Source organism: Coenobita brevimanus, chromosome 64, assembly GCF_032717465.1.
Source record: "Coenobita brevimanus isolate Jiangsu-jjx chromosome 64, ASM3271746v2, whole genome shotgun sequence".
Taxonomy (NCBI): Eukaryota; Metazoa; Arthropoda; class Malacostraca; order Decapoda; family Coenobitidae; genus Coenobita; species Coenobita brevimanus.
The window spans coordinates 1,213,381-1,235,310 of NC_137017.1; the positions used below are offsets into that span (position 1 = coordinate 1,213,381).

Consider the following 21,930-nt stretch of genomic DNA (forward strand, 5'->3'; position numbering starts at 1 on the left):
GACGTCAGGCTGCGTCAGCAAGGGGTACCTTACTGTTTACCGATTCTAGGCGACACGCTTACTTCCGTATTTCGTTCTGAATAACACCAGACAATTTTCTGCATCTGAGAAAAACGCGTCTTGGTGTATGTGGCACAGGTGTATGTAATATTCACGGACAGGAGCAGACGTATAGTGTGGTTGCATCACTTGGGTTGCATTAATTATCCACGTCAACTACGAGGGTTAACCGCACTCCATTCTCTTTAACAGCACTTCGTCCCCTCACCTCCCCTTCCCCTCAACCACAAGACAGCCCTCCCCACCGCAGTACTCCACCAATCTCCCCTTCCCCCTTAGTCTCCTCTACAACACAACACCACCACCACCATCTTCCCCTTCTACACCACACTATCACTCTCTCTCGCACTCATCCCTCTCCACACCACTGCCCTCTCTCTCTCCTTCCCCTTCCACACCCTCCTTCCGCACTTCCACAGCATGACCACCTTCACCACTGTCCCCACCACACCACACCACACCACATAAACCCCCCTTTCCCTTCTCAGTGATGCCGCCCTCTTCCCCTCCACACCATACCTCCTCCCTCTTCCCCACCACACCACAACCTTCACGCTGGCTACGACGACACTCTTTACCTTTAACATAGACAGTACACCACCGCGGCAGTCACTTTACACACATAGACAGCCACAGAATACACACACACACACACACACACACACACACACACACACACACACACACACACACACACACACACCGCTCGCTGGTGCAGTGGTAACGTTCCCGCTTGCCAACTGGTGGACGGGAGTTCGCGCCTCGCTCAGGTTGCGAAAAGTTTCACTGACGAAGTGGGTGGTTACTGTCCCCCTTGAGCAAGGGGACGGGTGTGTGCGTGTGTGAAGGTCACAGCCTTGCCCTTAGATCGGACTATATGAGCTCTCAGCTCCCTTCCGGGAGGGTAAAAGTTGACGATCGCGACCATCAAGTGATCCTGACCGACCCGGTGAATTACACACACACACACACCAAAGAGGAGGCTGTAGTACCAGTCGAATAGGGCAGTACTCCCAAGGTGGATGGAAAGCTAGTGATAGGGAGAGCTGGAGTTACTGTTTCACTAGTACCTAGGATTCAGACCCTGGCTATCATCCTTACTTGAGTATTGTCATTTTCTCAGTAGCCTGGAGAGTAGTTCAGCATACTCATCTACACATACACTTATTCCTGTATCTATCAACACCACACTACATGGATAGCACAGGATACGCAAAATTTCCAAGTAATATAAAAAGTCATCATGACACTCGACTCAGGGAAACGATCACAAGCAACACCACCCTTGGCCCTCGTCTTGGTGATGGCCTCTCAGTATGTCCTGCACCATTTTTCCTTTCCGTATTTTTTCTCTCCTTTCGTCTGTTTCTTCAACATTGGTGGCGTTTAAACTTTTTATGTGTTGAATACCTCGTGTCATCATTTAAGCATAATTTTTTTTGTTCCTTCTAACGCAGCTAATGCCACTGGTACATGTATGTATATTATATAAATATATAAAATGTGTGTGTGTGTGTGTGTGTGTGTGTGTGTGTGTGTGTGTGTGTGTGTGTGTGTGTGTGTGTGTCCCCATTAAGCAGTGAGGAGTCGAAACCATTCCCTAAATCATCTCTTCCATGGCTCCGTTCAGCCTCTCTCTCTTCACCGCAGTGTTGCACATCTCTTTTCTTGCAGCCACTCCGGTCACTCCTGTTTCGAACTCTGTATGTAGATATTCCTTCGCGATGAACTTGTAGCTTTCGTCTAGCTACACATTTTGTTATCGTTTCTGTTCAGCTCTCTAGTGCTAGAGTTAACAGATACTTTAAGCCTTTCCTCTACACAGCTGGTCAACTCCGGTACTGTATTCTCCAGTCAGCCGCTCCTACAGCTTATGACCTACACTGTTTCAAGTGCAGTGTAGCCAGGCATCTTGGAAAAGCGATTCTTGATATTGACCTTTTTCCGGTCAACTTTCTTTGGAGGGGACAAGGTATACAGTCTGTCCAGGTGGTTCTTTCCTTCACACACACACACACACACACACACACACACACACACACACACACACACACACACACAGTAAGGGTGCAGACAAGCGCCAGGGAGTGTCAGGTATTCCAGTGGTTGCAAAAGGTCACGGGTGTCTTGGGGTCAGGTCACAGCACCTCGACGTTCTTGACATTAACACCTTCAGTACCAGGACGTATTCTTGACTTTTTTTTTTTCTTTTCTTTTCCCCTCATGATTCTATTCTACTTCAGGACAGACATTTTGAATTCCTCCATTAATCCCTTCAAATCCTATAATGTATACAGTATATTATTTTATTTCTACTGTCCACATACGATGTTATTCAGTTTTTTTCATATTATATACAGATTTAGGAGAGACTTTTTTTTTTTAATGGATTGGTTTAGTAATGCTTTCTTCAACCTCTCTAGCCTGAGTTTTTTTTTTTTTTTTTCATTGTTGCTATCTCCCTTTCCTTGGGGGAAGCAGCCTAGGTATATAGATAGATAGATAGCTATCTCCATATAGTTTTTTTCAGATTTAGGAGAAACTTTTCCAAATGGATTGATCAGATTTAGCCTTCAGTAACCCCTTCAGTCCAATGACGTATTTCTTATTTTACCTTTACTGTCTCTATACGATTCACTTTTGGAAATGGATGAGTTAGATATAGCCTCCATCAACCTCTTTGCTGCCAGAATTCCTTCCTTAGTTTAATAATACTGTATCGACTATACTCAGTTCACTTTAACTAGGCGTAAAATGGCCATCTATCTACCTTCGTAATGAATTGTGGCAGTAGAATAACCCTAGAATATGATGCCGGTCACGAAGAAGTGCTGTAGAAATGATGTTAAGCTATTCCGCCACAAAGCTACGTGAAACAGGCAGCATAAGGACGAAAAATGTACGCCAAATTAAAGTGAACGAACTAAAGCAGAAGGAATATTATCAGGGGTACAACGTCACCCTGTTCACGAGGTTAACCCCCTGGGGTGTGAGGTTGGCGCCATTTTATTTGTGGTATTCCCACATAATTTTCACACTCTTGCCTTTAACCCTTTCACTTGGTGGTAGGTGGTGGCGACCATCATCCATTCACTTGATGTAGTGCTGCCTTCATCTTCCTTCGCCTTCGTCATTCTTTTCCTTTGTCTGTCCTCCGCTCTTTCCTATTTCTCCCATTCTTCCTTTCACCTTTTTTTACCCTACTTTTCTTTTCAGGTGGCTCTGCACTGAGTGACAAGCCTAATGGTTTTTTGTAACACAGGAAACCAGTTACAACGCTGGGTGGTAACCATATAACGAAATAACGGGGTGGTGTAGAACTTACTGTGATGCCCTACTCAACTGAGTGGAGACGCAAATGTAGCGTCCATCCGGAAACCAAACCTCCATATTTTTCCCAGCGTCTCGCTGCTGTGGCTAGACGCTGTCTACCGCAAGAGAACATAGGATCAATGCAGGAGGGGTTGCTTGTCTACGGTTGTTGGGTCTGCTCGGCCAAACAGACCGGGGTTACTCAACAGTTACAACACTTTCCCTATGAGGATGGCTTTAATGTACTCCTGCTGCTGTTAGACATTTTTACGGCGTAGGAAAGATCTCGTACTGAAGGGCTTAATGAAGACTGCCATCTTACCCTCTTACTCGAGAAATATTAATATGGGGAGATGCTGCTTCACTTCTTTCTTTTCTGATGAGTCTGTTCTTTTCATGTGATCCTTAGCATTCGTTCTTCCTCCCATCGTCTTTCCTTCTCCTCCTCCCTCCATGTCAGTTGTCTTCATCTAACCAGCCTAACTCTCTCTGTCCATCCTTTCTTACATTCCTTCTTCCTTCCTTCCCTTCCATTTTCCCCTGCCATCTCCGTCACTCCATCCAGTCCTTCTTCCTTTCCCTCCCTCCATTCCATCTCCGATTACATCATACTTTCCCGGTCTCCTTGTGTTTACAGTGTGTGTGTGTGTGTGTGTGTGTCATGTATGTATGTGTATGATGGGGTGTGGTGTGGACACGGTTCGGTGGCTGTCAGGTAGTCTGTGTTTCACCAGATTGGTATATAATTGCACCCACACCGCTGCACCCCCTCCTACACTCCCCACCCCACCCCCCTCCCACCCACTCCCCACTCCCCATCCCCCACTCTCCATCCCTACTCCCCGCCAATCCCCACCCTGGCCTTGGGAGGGAGGGGTCGAGAGGGGAGGGAAGGTAGAGTTGAGTTGTATATGAAATGGAAAGAGAGAGAGAGAGAGAGAGTTTAGAGCAGTGAATCCTAAAATATTTAACTCTGTTCCCCTTAAATAGAGAGACTAAGGCCTGTATTTCGTCGGTGAAGGAAGTTCCCTAACACCTCTTCCTAAGCAGTTTATTTTGTTTATAACCATCGACATCTGTGTTATTCAAATCATTCTAATATCATCTTACTATGCGTAAATAACGTAAAAAACGATATTAGCCAGGCGCATCCAAAAATAAGTCGGTAAGGAAGTGGAGTTAAGGAGCTTCCATAATTGTACGCCCTAAAACCCCGCAAAAGTAGTGATGATAATTACTTAGTGACATATTGGTACTTCAGCCACCGTTCATTAGTACTTTAGTCACTTAATTAGTACTTCAGTTACCGTTAATTAGTGCACGTCTTCGTTAATTAGCACTTCAGTCACCGTTAATTAGTACTTCAGTCACGTTAATTAGTACTTTAGTCACTTAATTAGTACTTTAGTCACTGTTAATTAGTACTTCAGTCACCGTTAATTAGTGCTTCAGTCACCGGTAATTAGTACTTCGATCACCGTTAATTAGTACTTCAATCACCGTTAATTAGCACTTCAGTCACCTTTAATTAGTACTTCAATCACCGTTAATTACCGTTGTACTTCAGTCACCGTTAATTAGTACTTCAGTCACCGTTAATTAGTACTTCAGTCACCGTTAATTGGTGCTTCAGTCACCGTTAATTAGTGCTTCAGTCACCGTTAATTAGCACTTCAGTCACCTTTCATTAGTACTTCAGTCACCGTTCATTACTTCGTGACGTTGATGCTTCAGTCACCCTTCACATACAGACTTAGGTATCTTTGATTTGTGTAGCATCAGAGCGAACTTGAATGGGGTTACGACCAGGATTTATATATTTATCTCAGGTTTCACAGGGTTCCCTATGTCAAAATTTTTCATAGCCCACCATCACTCCCTTGATATGGATGGAGATGAAATATAGGGAGGGAGGGAGGGAGGGAGGGAGGGAGGGAAGGAAGGAGGAGGGGCAGTGGTTTGATGAGGAAGATTCCTTGTAGGGAGTGAGGGAGGGAGAGAATGTCGATTTTAATACAGAGGGCGTGTAGGGAGGAGGAAGGAAGAGATGTGAAGGAAAGAACAGGTAAAGGGAGGGAAGGAGGGAGGTCGGAAAAATGGAGAGATGAAACTGAGGGCACGTAAGGGAGGGAGGGAGGAAGAGTAAAGAACACAGGTAATTAGGGAGGGAGAGAGGAAAAGAAATTCCAGAAGTAAAGGAGAGCACACAGGGAAGGAGGGAGGGTAAGAAAGTAGAGAGATAAAGGAGGAAGCATTCTGAGAGGGAGGGAAAGACAGCAGTGTTTAGGTAAAGGAGAAAATTTTGGGAAATGGAGAGGGAAAGAGAGAAGAGGAAAGTAATGTTTTAACGAGGAAGATGGCATGCAGAAATAGATGAATGGATAGAGACAGATAGATAGATCGGTAGCCATTTAAAATACAAAAAGATGACCTCGAATTTGAGCAGTTAATATTCACTCCCTCTTTTTACCCCCAACCTTGTACCCGTCGTTTTGGTAGTTAGAATATAATAAAAAGCTTATCCTTGAACTGCAGGAGTTAATATGCACACCGTCTCCTTCCTGAGGGCTAACGCGCCTGACAACAAGCTGCTATGTGTGTTACGTAATCCCCCGGCGGCCCACCGACTAAGAATTACGGATGTGAGGCGCGTACTGGCGTTTACTTAAGGACGTATATCGCAAGTTGTGGTGGCAGGAGAGGAGGTTGGTGGTGGTTTATTATCTCTCTATGATGACTTGATTATACCCGTGTTCCAAACTACACCCTGACCAGAGTAGGGAAGTGGCTGGCAGGGAAAAGGGTAGGGGAGGGTGATTAGTGGGTGGAAAGGGTTATATATGTTATAGTGAAGGGAACCGTGGGATTAGAGAGGGAGCAGGGTAAGATGGGAGAAATTTTAGGGGAGAGTAGCCTACGGAGGGGTAGGGTAGGATAGGGTAAGGTAAGAGATTTTGGGATCGGGTTGAGTAGGATAAGACAGGATAATATAGGACAGGACAGGATAGGGTAGGGAGAGGTAAGCTAGGTGAGTAGGGTAAAGAAGGGTAAAGTAGGGAATGATAGGATAGCTGAGTTAGGTCAAGAAGGAGATGGCAGGGTAGAATAGTGTAGGGAAGAGTAAGAGAACTAAATAAGATAAGGAAGCATTTCTCAAATAACAGTGTAAGTAGAGACACTGGCTTTTGCGGGTGATTGTACATTTGTGGAGGATAATATTCTCTGCACATTTTGGTCGAACAATTGTGAGCCTCGTACACAGTATTCTGGAAAGTCTGTTGGACCCTGAAGAATGCATCGCAAAATTTGGAAAGTACTTGCTCCCTCTCTCGTGTTGTATCGCTATGAGATGGATCAGTATTTTTGGCCGCGATTGTACCTCCAATTACATAGGAGGGAAGAAGGTGCAGCTGAGCTTTGTTCTCTGGTTTCTGTCAGAATTACTATCGTACTGTATTCTAGCAAGCACCAGTCGATTTTATTCAGGTGAGAGTGCGTCAGCGTAGCCTGAGAATGTCAGTACTGTCACCATTAACTCCCTCTTGGTCGGAACATCTCTAGTTAACACCAGAGACGGGTTTATTTAGCTGAGAGTGCGTCATAAGGAGAAAGAAAGTTGCTCCACTTACTGCACAAAACATTTTGGAATGTGCCTGAAGCACTGTGATATATGGACCACCTGTGACATAAATGCAGATATTTCTGTAGTTGTTCTTTAGTCTGCGAACTTACACTAAGTGACACGATATAGAATTTAATATATTCTGAGGTACCGGTTTAACCTCTTCAAGATGATGAAGCACTATTGATTTTATTCCTGCAACTACCAGACGATCTTTCTCAATGAATGGGTTAATGAAGGCTATATCGCACTCTAAGACCGACAGGGCTCTTAAAAGCTGAGTGAATTCCCCTGAAGGTGAAAAAAAAAAAAATATTGTAATGAAGTGGTTAATAGATCCATTTGTGTCCGACGAATGTATTTATTTTACATGGGGTATGCGGCCGGAACATGTGCCCGACTCAGGGAAGATGGACGCCCCTGCCCTGCATAGTCTTGTGTCACCCTTGGACATTGTGTAGCACCCGTCAGCCCACCAAAAAGGTAGTAGGTGGGTGGTTACCATCGTCCCGGGGGGTACTGCCATGGGAGTGACGTAGGGCCATGGCCCGGTAGCTGGCCTTGTGCAACTCTCATTTGCGAAACTCAGCCACGCTTACATAGTATTCAAAGTATTGCCTGAGACTACTGCTCATACATATAGCCTACACACAGCTTGTCCTTTGAGGGGGGCCATGCCTTCTCCATTTTCCGTGCACCTCAGCATGCGGAAAGACTCTGTTCCGACCCTGGAAGAGGTTCTGTCTGCTGCAGGAAGGCAACTGCTTAGTTGAAATCAGTGGGTCTGCCTGGGTTGCCAGACGGGTGGATCAAAAAAAAAAAAAAAAAAAAGAGAGAATTTTAAGTCTTTTGTGTGTACAGAACATTCTCTCTAGGAAGTTATGTCACAAAGTCCATTTATTTGTGATGGACTTTGTGACATCACTTAATAATGCGACAGTACATGTAAAATAAAGTGGTAAGATACAAATGAAATACACAGATTTACAGTCTTTCATGTTCCAGATAATCGCATACACACGATTTCAGTGCCATATTGTCGCAGCCTTTGTGAAGAGGAAATGGTCAGTAACGCCAGAGTTATGATTCGTGATAAGCCTGGTCGACTATTGCGCCGTTTCTGCATTTCTTCTTATTTTTCTTCTGTTTCCATCCTTGCTTACGAAGAGAAACTTTTTGTCCTTTCTCAGCAGCCTGCACCACCTCCTTTTCCTTACCCTCACCACAACCCTCACCCCTACTCCTTACTCCTTACCCTACCATTACCCCCTTCTTCCAACCTCCTCCACCTTCTTCCTACCCCTCCCTCTCCACCATCCCCACATCATCCCTTTACCTCTTCTTTCTGTCTTCACACACACCCTCATCCCCTCCATCTTTTCCCACCATCTAACTGTTTGCTCACTTTCCCATCAACCTCTCTTTCCCTCCTTCTCTCATCACCCTCCTACCTATTTCCTCCCCTTCCCCCTACCCTCAAGCTTTTCTCACCTTCTTATTACCTTGTACTTCCCTTGCCCTCTCTTATCACATCCCCACGCACCTTCCTCTCCCCGTTTCCTTCTCCCTCCTCCTCCTCCTCCTCCTCCCTCTTTCCCTACTCTCCTCCCCTGCCTCCTGTCATCCACTCCCTACACTTTTTTTTTACTTTCCTCCTTCCCTACATCATACTTCCCATTCTCCTCCCTAGCTCCCTCCCCATCCCCTGTTCCCTCCCACTACCCCTCTCTTCTCTCCACACGACTTTTCCAACCCCCCCGCCTCTCTCTCTCTCTCTCTCTCTCTCTCTCTCTCTCTCTCTCTCTCTCTCTCTCACACACACACACACACACACACACACACACACACACACACACACACACACACACACACACACACACACACACACACACACACACACACACACACACACACACACACACACACACACACACACACACACACAGTTAAACTTATAAGTACAGGCATGCTGAAACCATTTACATTAAACTGATATCTGCCTGTTAGGGAGCGTCGGCTCGACAGACAGTCGCTATCATACTGTACTATGTAAATGTTGTATCCCTGCTTGTCGTAAAAGGCGACTAAAAGGGTTGGCGGAGGGTTAGTGCCCCTCCCCGGAAAACAACTAACTAAAAAAACAAACAAGAAGCCTCGGACAAGGACTGACCAAACGTTGACGACCCAGGACCGGACAAAGGACTTGGTAATGAGTACATGGAATGTAAGAGGAGCGAATGATGAGGTGAAAGAGAGAGAGATTGTCCAGGTGCTTGAGGGTGCGAAAGTGGATGTATGTGGAATAACTGAAACAAAATGGAGAGGAGAAAGTGTGAGAGAATGGGAGTATGGATGGGGTATATGTGCAGGAGTAGATGAGAATGAGAGGGCAAAGGAAGGAGTGTGTATAGTTGTGAGTAAAAGATGGAAGAAGAGCGTAAGACAGTATGGATCAGTTGGGTCAAGGATTGTGTGGGTAAAGTTGAAAGTTGGAATACAAATGTGGGCGATTGTGTGTGTGTATGCGCCAACACAAGATCGTGCTAGAAGAGTGAGAGAAGAGTTCTGGACAAATGTGGAAATGTGCATGGAAAAGTTTGAAAGGAATGAGAGAGTGTTTTTGATTGGTGATATGAATGGTAAAGTTGGTAATGTGAAGGTGGATGGAATAGTTGGTGAGTGGGGTGTGCCTGCCGAGATAGATGAGAATGGGAGTGCGTTAGTGGACATTTGTGCTGGGAGGGGGTTGGTGATAGCCAATACCCTCTTCAGGCATAAAATGATCCACAGGTATACATGGCGAGTGATGAGAAGGGTGGGTGGTGAACTGAATGAAAGGAAGGCAATGATTGATTATGTGTGTGTGGATGAAAGGATGCGAAGATGTGTAAAGGATGCAAGAGTGTATAGAGGTTGGGGGAGTGGACTTTCTGACCACTACTTGGTGGTGGCCAGAATTAGGATGCAAGTGAGATGGAGGGATAGAAGAAGGGAAAGACGAGAGGAAGGAGTAGTTGCAAGGAGAGTGGAAAGGTTACAAGAGGATGAGAAAAAGGCAGAGTATAAGAGAGAAGTGGAGGAACGATTGGGCAAATATGAATTGGAGCAGATGGGAGACGTGGAAGGTGTGTGTAAGATATTTACAGAAGAAATATGTGCAGCATGTGATGTGGTGTGTGGAAGGAAGAGAAGGCGGAGGGGGGTGCAAGGAACAGCGTGGTGGACTGAAGAGGTGAAACAGGCTGTGGCACAAAAGAAGAAAGCATACAATGAATGGGTGAGAAGTAGGGGCGTGGAAGAAGTTGAAAGGCGGAAGAGAGAGTTATATGTGGAAAGGAAGAGAGAGGTGAAAAGATTAGTAAGAGAGAGTAAGAAGAGAGTGGATGAGGAATTTGGAAGGAATTTGAGTGTAAAGTGGAGGGACTGTAAGAAAATGTTCTGGAGAGAAGTGAAAAGAGTAAGACAGGGTGGAAGTGAAGTTAGCAGGGGAGTGAAAGATAAAAATGGTAGATTACTAGTGGAGAAGGGAGAAAAAGTGAGCAGATGGAGAGAACACTTTAAGGAATTGTTGAACGTAGAGGATGGAAGTAATGCGAATATAAGTGGCTGGGGAATGGCTGGGAGAAGGAGGGAGGTGAGAAGACAGGAAGAAATCAGTAGGATAGAAGTTGTGGAAGCAATGAAGAAAGTTAAATCGGGGAAAGCCCCAGGAATTGATGGAGTGTGTGGTGAAATGCTGAAGCATGGGGGAGAGATAGTAGTAGAATGGATGTGGAAGATGTGCAGATTGGCCTGGGAGGAAGGTAGAGTCCCGGAGGATTGGAAGTCAGGTATAATTATTCCCTTGTACAAAGGAAAAGGGGAAAAAGAAGTGTGTGGTAATCATAGGGGCATTTGTCTTCTTAGTATAATAGGAAAAGTGTATGGTAGGATACTTATAGACAGAGTTAGAGAAAGAACAGAGAAATTAGTTGGAGAAGAACAGGGAGGCTTTAGGAAGGGAAGAGGTTGTGTAGATCAGATATTCATTCTTAGATCTTTAGTGGAAAAGTTTCTAGAGAAGGGAAAGAAGTTGTATGCGGCTTTCATGGATTTGGAGAAAGCATATGACAGGGTGGATAGACAAGGATTGTGGAAAGTGTTAAGAATATATGGAGTAGATGGGAAGTTGTTGAATGCTGTGAAGAGTATGTACGATGGTGCGAAGGCTGCAGTGCGTGTGGATGGTGAACTAAGTGAATTTTTCTCTTTGAAAGTTGGTTTGAAACAGGGATGTGTCATGTCTCCATGGTTGTTCAATCTGTACATGGATGGGGTAATAAAAGAGGTACAAGGTAGGGTAGTAGATGTTGGAGTGGCCCTGGTGAGAGAGGATAGTGTTTGGAAACTCCCTGTACTGTTGTTTGCAGATGATACTGTGTTGTTGAGTGAAGACGAAGGGGAGCTGCAAGGCTTGGTGGATGAGTTTGAGAGAGTGTGTAAGAAACGGAACCTAAAGGTGAATGTAGGGAAGAGTAAAGTGATGGTCTTTGAAAGAGGTGAAGTTAATGAATGTACAGCGAGTTTAGATGGTGAGGAATTGGAAAATGTGAGTACGTTTAGGTATTTGGGTAGTGTGATGAGTAAGGATGGAGGTTTGGAGGGTGAAGTGCTTGAAAGAGTACAGCAGGGAAGAAAGGTTGCTGGTTCCTTGAAAGCAGTGATAAGAAACAGGGAAGTGAGCATGGAAGTGAAAAAGTTACTGCATGACAGTATTGTGATACCAACTCTAACGTACGGAAGTGAAGCTTGGACATTGTTGGAAGGACACAAGTCAAGAGTGAGAGCAGTGGAAATGAGTTATTTAAGAGGAGCCTGTGGAGTCACGTGGAGAGACAGGCTGACGAATGAGGATATAAAGGAGCGTTGTGGTGTTGATGTGGATGTGATAGGAAGCGTTATGAGGAACACACTGAGGTGGTTTGGCCATGTGGAGAGGATGGAGGGTGAAAGACTGACGAAGAGAGTGTATGTGAGTGAGGTGGAGGGGGAAAGAGGGAGGGGGAGGCCGAGGATGAGATGGAGGGATGGGGTGGAGAGGTATATGAGAGAGGGGGGTGTGAGTTGGGAGCAGGGCAGTGAAATGGCGGGGGACAGGGCGACTTGGAGGCGATTTGTTTGTGGCCACCCCAAACGGGATTGAGGCGTCTGGCAATAGATAGATAGATAGTATATATTAACGGCAATAAATATTTACTTACTATATTTACATACTTACACACACACACACACACACACACACACACACACACACACACACACACACACACACACACACACACACACACACACACACACACACACACACACACACACACACACACACACACACACACACACACAAGGACCCACCCCAGGGACCGATGCCTGTGCCATTAAATCTCACTTTACGATTACATTCTCCCGCCTGTGTGTGTGTGTGTGTGTGTGTGTGTGTGTGTGTGTGTGTGTGTGTGTGTGTGTGATAAGTTTCAGGGGGGTCCAGGCAAAAAGAGCAGATGTGAAAATAAAGATAACGTGTTATTTATTCTCTCTCTCTCTCTCTCTCTCTCTCTCTCTCTTTCCATCCGATTGCATTTCCCGACGCCATCGATTTACGAGACGTCAAGAGCATTGTAAACGTATGACTGCGTATTAGCACACACACACACACACACACACACACACACACACACACACACACACACACACACACACACACACATTCATTATCGTGCGTGCAGAAACTCATCGCCACCACCAAGAACAACAATAACAACAACAACAACAACTACTACTACTACTACTACTACTACTACTACTACTACTACTATTACATCTTAACCTCATTACTCTTATAAGTAGGATAAGATCAGGAAAATAGAAAAAAAGAAGGACAATAAAATGTTGTCATAGTGAACAGGGAAAAATAGATCATACGTCCACTCCCCTCATTATGATTGCTTTTGAAATTATCGGCTGAGTCCCACAGATCAAATCATCCACACAGATAGGCTTATGGTTATTAAATCGCTCTTGTAATTCCTGTGGGGTAGAGCCATTATTGAGGGAGAGAGAGAGAGGGAGAGGAGCAAACGTAATGCCTAATTTCATCCATCCGTTTCTGGCCTTTGTTAATTCTGTTGCTTTATCATCCATACTTACTTTCTCATATGGTACTTCAATAATTCTCTCTCTCTCTCTCTCTCTCTCTCTCTCTCTCTCTCTCTCTCTCGTCATTTCACGCCCTCTCCTGCCTTGAAACTCACCTCCACACACTCTTTTCACCATATATCCATTCTCATTATGCAACCGTGTCAGGTAAACACACGACTTTCTACACAGTCTTCCTCACTCAGCATTTATTATAAGTTTCGTGTGTGTGTGTGTGTGTGTGTGTGTGTGTGTGTGTGTGTGTGTGTGTGTGTGTGTGTGTGTGTGTGTGTCCGCCCTACACAAATTATAATCACCAGCAGTCTCAGTTCTCTTTCTTCCCTCCTCCTAATCATGCCATATCAATTGTCTTATACCCATACGTTATTTTTTTCGTATTATTTCACTCCCATGTAATTATTTTGTAGTCTTTTTAGTGTCTGCATTATCTTCTCTTGATTTCGTGTTCCCAGTTAGCTCCATAGCACAAAATTAACTTCCATGCGCCAGTCTGATTTCCTTCGCTTACTGTTTACAATTCCCCTTGCCTCGTTTTCCTTTTTACGTTTTCCATTGATGATAGTTTTTGATATTTCTTACTTCAATAGTTTTAGTTTTTTTTTTTTTTTGTAAGTTTCATTTTTTATGCTATAGCTTTTGTAGTTTTTATTGTTCGTCTTTATTTTGTTGCTTCGTTGTTTTTGCCGTTTTCTTAATTATTGCTTATTGTTGCCTTATTAATATCAGTTATTTTTTGTTTTTTTGTTTTGTTATTTTTATCATACCTTCGTCAGTTTTATTATCTGTTTCTTCGTTAATTATAGGTGTTCTGTTTACATCATCAGTTCTTCTTCTTCTACTTCTTTTTTTTTTTTTATCCATTCCTTGAGCACCAACGGTATAGTTAACGAACCGCCTACGGAGTGTTTGCCGAGAAATCATTATGAAGCAACAACGCATCCCTTTCACCTGGTTTTTCAAGATGAAGGTGAATTGTTAATGCTTGTTAGAGGTTGCTGAATAACGAATGATTTCCTTTGGCGGGTGTTGCTGTCCTCAGGTGACTTGCTTCAGGTGTGGAGAGACTCGTTATGTTGGAGGGGTTGAAAGAATCTACTGAGACCATTACTGTAACATTTTTCTTAAGTATGGGCTTGTTATTGCTTGGTGTGGCTAGGGGGTTCTCATGTTCTTTCTATGTTCTTCATGTTCTTGTTATTTCTTCTTCCTCGCCTTCTTCCTCGTCTTCTTCTTCTTCTTCTCATCATCATCATCATCATCATCCTCTTCCTCTTCCTCTTCCTCTTCCTCTTCCTCCTCCTCTTCTTCCTCCTCCTCCTCCTCCTCCTCCTTATGTTCATCTTCAGTTTGCTCCTGCAGTCCAATATCGTCCCTTACGATTTCTCATTCTTATTATTACTTTAGGAATTAACATTATTTTAAATTTCAACTTTCTCATGGTCACGTCTCCCCAGGTATCTTACTGCAGAGGACAAAGACGATTTTATTCAGCTGCTAGTAAGTCACAGGAGCCTGAGAGTAGTCATTTAGGAAAACTCCGGTGTTCTATTCTAACTCCAGACGATTTTATTCAGCTGAGAGAGAGTCATAGGAGCCTGAGGATGCTGAGAATGTTAGGAAGAAAGAAGGAAGGTGCTGGCTAATCCGTAAGACGATTTTATTCAGCTGAGAGCGAGACATAGGAGGTTGAGAACTGCCAAGAATGTTAGTAAGAAATAACGAAGATGCTGTTAATCCTTCCAGACAGCTCCTAATCCATAATCCATTCCTGAGAGAAAGTCAGTCAGTGCCGATAATCACATGCCATCTTCGTTACGGCCATTGATTACACCACAACAATACTCAAACCACAGGAGTAAAGATGCTGTGTGCTTCCGTGACCAGGGTGGTGGTTGGTGCATGGATGGATGGGGGAAGGGATAGGTGGAGGGATGGATTGGGGGAGGGATAGGTGGATGGGTGGATGGCGAAGGGTTAGGTGGATGGATGGGGAGAGGGATAGGTGGATGGATGAGGGGAGGGATAGGTGGATGGATGGGGGGAGGGTTAGGTGGATGGATGGGGGGAGGGATAGGTGGAGGGAGGAAGGGAGGAAGAGTAAGTAGGTGTGTTGTCCATGATATAGTGAACATTCTCTCTCTCTCTCTCTCTCTCTCTCTCTCTCTCTCTCTCTCCCTCCAGGTACCAACGAGCATGTAGTAGTGGTAGTAATAGTAACAGTAGGGGTGGTGGTGGTAATAGTAGTAGTAGTCTGAGGATAGGGAGATAACTTGGGGATGTTTTTATAACCCGGCAGCATCACCACCCTGTCATATCAGTGCCTCCACGTGAAGGCCCCCTCTCCAGCGCCAGTAAAGTACCAAGGGCCGTAGCAACAGAGGATTAGTATGTCCTTGTGTGGTCCGTGGCGGGTCTGTCTCTCCTTGTAACACTCTGACGTAAAAAAATATAAGGGTCCGCAGATGCTTGGCGTTGGGGGGGCGGCTACATTACATACAAGGCCAGATGGGGAAATTAGGGAAATTAAGTTGGGGAGGGGAAGGGGAGAGGGGCAGAAAGGGAAGAAAGGGAGAGGAACGGGGGAGCAGAGAGGGGAGAAAGGGAGCAGAGAGGAAAGGAGAGTAGCAGAGAGGAAAGGGGGGAAGAAGAGAAGGAAGGGAAGGGAGAGGGAAAGAAGGGAGGAGAGCGATGTGAGGTAGGAGGAATAAGGAAAAGAGAGGAAAGAGGGAGGCAGGGAAACGGAAGAGTAATTGAGTGAGAGAAAAGAATGAGGTGCTGGGGGAAGGGAGAAGTGGGAGAGGCGGAAGGGTGTAGTGTGGGGAGAAGGAGGAGAGAGAGAGAGAGGGAGAGGGAGAGATGTGGGAGAAGATGAAGATGAGAGAGGAGGAAGACGATAGAGAGATTCACAGGCGGAAGTGTGCGGGAAAAAAAATAATATGAACTTGCAAAAATCACCTTGAGGTGGAGGACACTTTTTTTTATCCTTATTGAATCTCCTAATTACGATGGAGGGGGGTCTGTCCTAAAAACCGTATGACCGTGGCAAGAATTAAACTGATTTATGCATCATCGTAATGGAGGTGTAATTAATAAATGAGACAAAAATCTTAGTTGCGCGTTAATTAACAAGTTATTATAAATGGAGGGCTGTGGAAAATGTTGCAGCTGAGATCATCACAGATACTTAAATAGACCGTAGAATTGCTGTTTCATATACCAGGAAAAATATATTAAATGATTATTCTTGATGATGGGTGTAGTGCAGTTGACAGGTGTAGGTTATGGACAGTTGGGTTAAGATTCCTGTTTATATTCCCCTCCTTTTTGTATTGTAAGATAATATTTTTACAGTATTCAGTTTTGTTATAACTTAGTGAGAAAAGAAAGAATCCAGGACTGGGAGCTTGAGAAACTTGTCTTTTCTAAACGTAAATGGACCAAGAGGCATGCTTCCAACTCTACCACGTAATCCTTGGAAAGTTATATATACTGTATCTATTTATCTATCTATCTCTCTATATTATTTATTTATTTATTTGATAGGAAATGAAGTTATAACATGCCAAAGTTAGGCCCGAAGCATGCTGAAGTTAGGTTCTGGGGATGTGGCTAGAGTGGTTATGTTGGTTACGTCTACTTCTGTCGCTTCTCAGTTTCATGTGTTAGAGAGGGGTGCCTTCACGTGGTGACACCGATGTGACAGGGTGATAGAACTCTCTGGTTATTCGAACGCACTGCAACGACTTCATTATCCCCTGAAAGGAGGATGTTGAGCTGCAGGAGGAGGGCAATCCGCCTGCAGTCCACCTGATTCGCGCTACAGATGAACCTGGGGCGACTACCACTACTACTACTACTATTACTACTACTACTACTGCTGCTACTACTACTACTACTACTACTACTACTACTACTACTACTACTACTACTACTACTACTACCACCACTACTACTACTACTATTGCTATTACTATTACTACTTTCTGAAGAATGCTTATGCAAAAGTTGGACCCCAAAGATGCCAGTGTTAAGTCGAAATGATGCAGCGGTTACCTCCAAATGATAAAGTTTTCCAGTAACGAAAGATCGCCGTGTTTGGAGGGAATGTCGAATAATTTGTTTTAAATATTAGGAAGAATTATGGAGGAAATAAGGTTGCAGCTGAACAAAGCACTCCAAAATACACTAGCAGAATAATGTTTTTGTGTGAGAAACGAGGGGAGAGATGAAGGGAATATTTATCGAGAGGGGAAGTGGAGATACGTGGAGAGGGGTGATAATGCCATGGGATAGTAAAGAAGTGTGTGTGTGTGTGTGTGTGTGTGTGTGTGTGTGTGTGTGTGTGTGTGTGTGTGTGTGTGAGAGAGAGAGAGTACAGTTCATGGTGGTTAAGCTGACCTTCCTCCAACCATAGGGCCACTAGTATATAAACCAGCGCGGGCCTCTCCTCCTCAGTCCTCTCCACAGGCCCCCACCAACCCACTAAAGGTAGCTCTTGGTAGGCAAGGTCTCCACGCAACACACATGGGGAGTTTCTAATAAGCTTACTTTTGGACGAGTTAGAAATGGCATTGCCTTTTTCCCCTAATCTGGGCTAAATTTTCGTCCTTTTGTAGCCTATTTCACGTATTCAGTGGTAGAATAAGGAAAGGCTGTGGCTCTACATCCTTTCCACAAGCACTTCTTAATGACTTGCATCATTATTAATCCAGCGTTAGTCCCGCGTTACAAATCATTCAAGATGGAGATATGGCAATTTTAGGCCAAGTTAGTGTAAAACGGGTATAGCAGCAGCAGCAGCAGTAGTAGTCTGGTAGTAGTAGTTGTTGTAGTAGTAGTTTGGAACCTCAGGCGTACATGGTGGACTGCAAGCTGAAGTTGCCTCCGCTTTCAGTCCACCATCCTCCTTTCGGGGCAGACGACAATACTACGGTTCTGCATGCTTTACATGGCACTTCTTCGTGACTAGCATCATATTCTAGTCTTAATCTATTGTTACAACTCAGCACTGAAGATGAAGAGATGACAATTTTAGTTCAAGTTAGAGTACAAAGGAGTACAGTATAATATTAGTTGTACTGCTGAGTTATGCTGACTTCTTTAGACCTGTGGAGTAAGAAGGACTAATAAGCAGATCATCAGCTTTTGGTCTTCGTGTTGCGCAGTCTTGCCACGCGGTATACTCCCTTTTTTTTTTTTTTTTTTTTTTTTTTTTTTTTTTGTATGACTGGCTACGCAGGTGCTCAAACTATATACAGCACAAGCTAACTCTGACTACATTTATCTCAGTAAATCAGAATAAAACACAAAATACAGACAATACAACCTGTAAAGAACACAAGTTAAACCCGACCTCCGTTAAATCAAACTGGCTATGGCTGATTCGTCCGTGTTTCTTGGGCTTCATATAAGTCTGGTACTGACGAAATGGCTGTGTCATATTTTTCATGCAATATGGATTTTGGGAGTCCTTGTTCTCAGTCTCATTCATAGGAGTGTATATTCTGTTATGGGTAATTGGGTCGAATCTACCAAACCATTGCAACCTAACCAATATTGACCAGCCTAACCCAACAGAAAAGCCACATGCGTCAGACCTGACCTTGGCATCCTTCAAACTACTTTCAACACCTCCATCGCAAATACCCTGGGCATATTGCAGACTTAGCCACCGTACTCGTATATTTGTCGTACTGTTCATGACATTACCGTAGCGTACCTGCCGCCGTGTTCATGTCGTAACCGTAGCGTATTTATCGTAATGTTCTTATCGAATAAAGGGACACTGAACATTTTGTGAAAATGAAAAAGACGGGAAATTATAATCTGCTGCAGACGATATAGAATAATTTTACCTAGTTATGATACATTACGGCCAAGAAGATCGTGGCATGACTATTGGTTGATCTGCAGATATAATGAGAAATCTCCAAAACTAACAGCATATAAAGTGTAATCCAAAGAAGTTAAGTAGAATTAATGCTCTTGAAACGGTTGTCTGTCCAGGATTATCCAAATAGTCTTCTGTCTGTGACTTGCATGTGTCTCTCCTTCAGATGAACTCTCGCCTGCTGTCCGTCGTGGCCCTGGCCGCCACCCTGGTGTCTTTTGCGGACACCACCGTCCTCATCACCACAGGCACAGTGGCTGTTCCCGCTGTGGCCGGTGCCGCTGTTGTGGCGGCCGGACTGGTGGCAGGTGCGGCTGCTGTGCTGGGGCTGGCGAAAGCCAAGCGAGGCAAGAGGGACGTCGCCGGCTGCCTTCCCTTCGACAACCCGGAGCTGTACTTCTCCATGGCCGCCAACGGGGACTTCCTGGACTGTGGCCGCCGCTTCGTGTGTGAGCTGGAGGCCACGCCGGAGGAGAACCTGGCTGAGGAGGAGGTCATGATCAGGGATCTCTTTGCGTAAGTTTTTCTTGTTACAGCCCGTGTTGATTGAGTTCACTGATGTTTTTTTTTTTTCCCTAGAACATCGCTGTGATTTTTGTTTCTGCCAGAGTTGTGAAATACAGTATGGGGTATTTAGCTATCCAGGCACTGCATACTTGAAGAGGCCAGTAAATATGTATAAATATAGTCATTTACAAAAAAATCATAATATAACTTTAATGATAGTAAATGAAGGTATGGGTTATTGCACTGAACACCGTTGATAGATGCTGTTGCTTTTGATTCTATTCCGTTAGCTGTCAGGATGAAAAAGGATTGTGTCTCATGTCAGGTGCATCTCGATACGTACTTCATCCATGCATATTGCCGTTCGTCAGCTATTTTGCTTCCACAGTGTTCATAGTTTGCTTCTCACACACTCACCGTAGCCATTCATAAGTTTGCCATGTCTCTTCTCTCACTTACAGACTCGCTCACATGTACACTAATCATCTCACCTTGTATGTTTAATAATTCTCTTCTTAAAACAGTACCATCTTTGGACAAGCTTGTACCCTTTGTTCGCTAGACTTCCATACTTTACATAATAATATACATAGTTGCTGTGTTGCTGATATGCCTTGAGACACCCTCCTCCAGACGCTGGCACTACTGGCGGGGATCAGGGAGTTGAAGGACGCCTCATTCTCTTAGTAGCTTTGGTGGTACAGTGGGTAACATTTAGAGGCGATGTATTTGGTTGATTTTCACTTGACGGGACTGGGCACTTCCACAGACTCAGTACTTAGTTGTTTGCATAAAATTCAGTGAACATTAATAGTAGGAATGAATCTCCTTGGTATTTAATTCAGTCAGTCACCCAGTTTGACGACATCTGGCCATCACCTGAGCTAGAACGGGTTAAAGACCATTATCAGGTTAGAGCAAACACGCTGTACTAGACCACTGCCAGGTTAGAATCCCTGAGTAATACGGTGGATCAACAAACACCAACTATGACCAAGGCAAGGCCACCCGGTAAGGTGCTCCAGCCCTATGTGTCGTAAGGGGTGGCTGAGGTTTACTGCCAGAGTTAGTGAGTGGTCAGCCGCGTTAAATGTTTGAACCATATAGCCTAGCCCTGGGCCCCTATTATCCTGATGGGGTAATAAAGGATTGAATAATAGATTGATAGATAGACGGGCAGGTAGACAGATATATAGACAGATAAACACAGGTATTACTTCTCCTTGTCCCCTCCACCCCTCAGCCGCGGGTCCACCTCCGTCAACGGCACCGCCGGCAGTCACTACAGGGAGGCTGGTCTCGTCGGCAGCTTGGACGGGCTCGATGCTTGTGCCCAGACCTTCTCCAGCTGCCCCTTCAACCGCAAGACCATCTTTTTGGCCTACCAGGGCGCCAAGAAAGGCCAGGCACTGTAGGGTTGTTTTTTCACCTCCTCTCTTCCACCTCCTGAGTTCAAGACGAAGAAAATATGAAGAAAAGAAGAAGGAAGAAAAAGAAGGTGATGAGTAGGAGATATATTGGTTGATGAAGGAAGAGGAAGGAAGAAAAGTGAAGAAAAGGATGGTGTTGGAGATCATGATGAAAAGAGTAATGATGACACGGAAGAAGGAAGAAGAAAAAGAAGAGGAGGAGGCGGAGGAAGAAGAAGACTGTAACCCACCGAGCCACCCCATAGACCTTCCGAGGACTGGGTAGTTTGGGGTGCCTCTCTATCCTTGTCTTATTCCTCCCTCGATTATGTTATTTATTTCCTCTTCTTCGCCTTGTATATTCATTATTTTTGACTATCCTTTTCTTATTACTCATTTTTTATGCTATTTATGTCCTACTTTTCGTTTTAGAGTATGTGTTAGTTCTATATCGTCTCTATCCTTGTCTTACTCCGTCCTTAAGTATGCCAGTCTTTTTTTTTTCGCTTTACATTATTTGGTCTTTCCTTACCTTTTTCTCCTCGATTATCCCACTTTATTCTCTCTCTCTCTCTCTCTCTCTCTCTCTCTCTCTCTCTCTCTCTCTCTCTCTCTCTCTCTCTCTCTCTCTCTCTCTCTCTCTCTCAGCTCATCATTTACTTGGCACTTTATTTACCTTTATTTGGTCGTTCGTCGCCTGTCTATCCTTGTCTTTTCTCTGTACATTTTTCGCTCTTGTTTCGTTTTTACATTATTCAGTCCCTTTTTTTTACTTAATTGGCTTTTCCACATTGATTTTTTTCTTTGGCCACGAAAAATATACTTGAACTCGAAAATTTGACGTGTTTCTGGTACCCTCCCCCCCCCCCCCGTCAATTTCCCCACACCCCCCATGGATGTGATTTAAAGGGACCTCCTCTGAGCTGAAGAAAATCGTC

General features: G+C 44.4%; 1 protein-coding gene across 1 annotated transcript; it reads left to right on the forward strand.

The window, feature by feature from the left end:
• The first annotated feature begins 1,303 nt into the window (after positions 1-1,303).
• LOC145404610 (uncharacterized) lies at positions 1,304-20,998 on the forward strand. Its single transcript, XM_080276129.1, has 3 exons — positions 1,304-1,360; positions 19,243-19,592; positions 20,827-20,998. The coding sequence occupies exons 1-3, from the start codon at positions 1,304-1,306 to the stop codon at positions 20,996-20,998; spliced, it is 579 nt and encodes a 192-aa protein (XP_080132255.1).
• Positions 20,999-21,930: the final 932 nt, after the last annotated feature.

Excerpts from the sequence above, each read along its gene's own strand:
- LOC145404610 (XM_080276129.1), top strand. The coding sequence starts at position 1,304 with ATGACACTCGACTCAGGGAAACGATCACAAGCAACACCACCCTTGGCC. Across the intron at positions 1,361-19,242 it reads CACCCTTGGCCCTCGTCTTG|ATGAACTCTCGCCTGCTGTC; the intron begins GTGATGGCCTCT and ends TCTCTCCTTCAG. Across the intron at positions 19,593-20,826 it reads ATGATCAGGGATCTCTTTGC|CCGCGGGTCCACCTCCGTCA; the intron begins GTAAGTTTTTCT and ends TCCACCCCTCAG.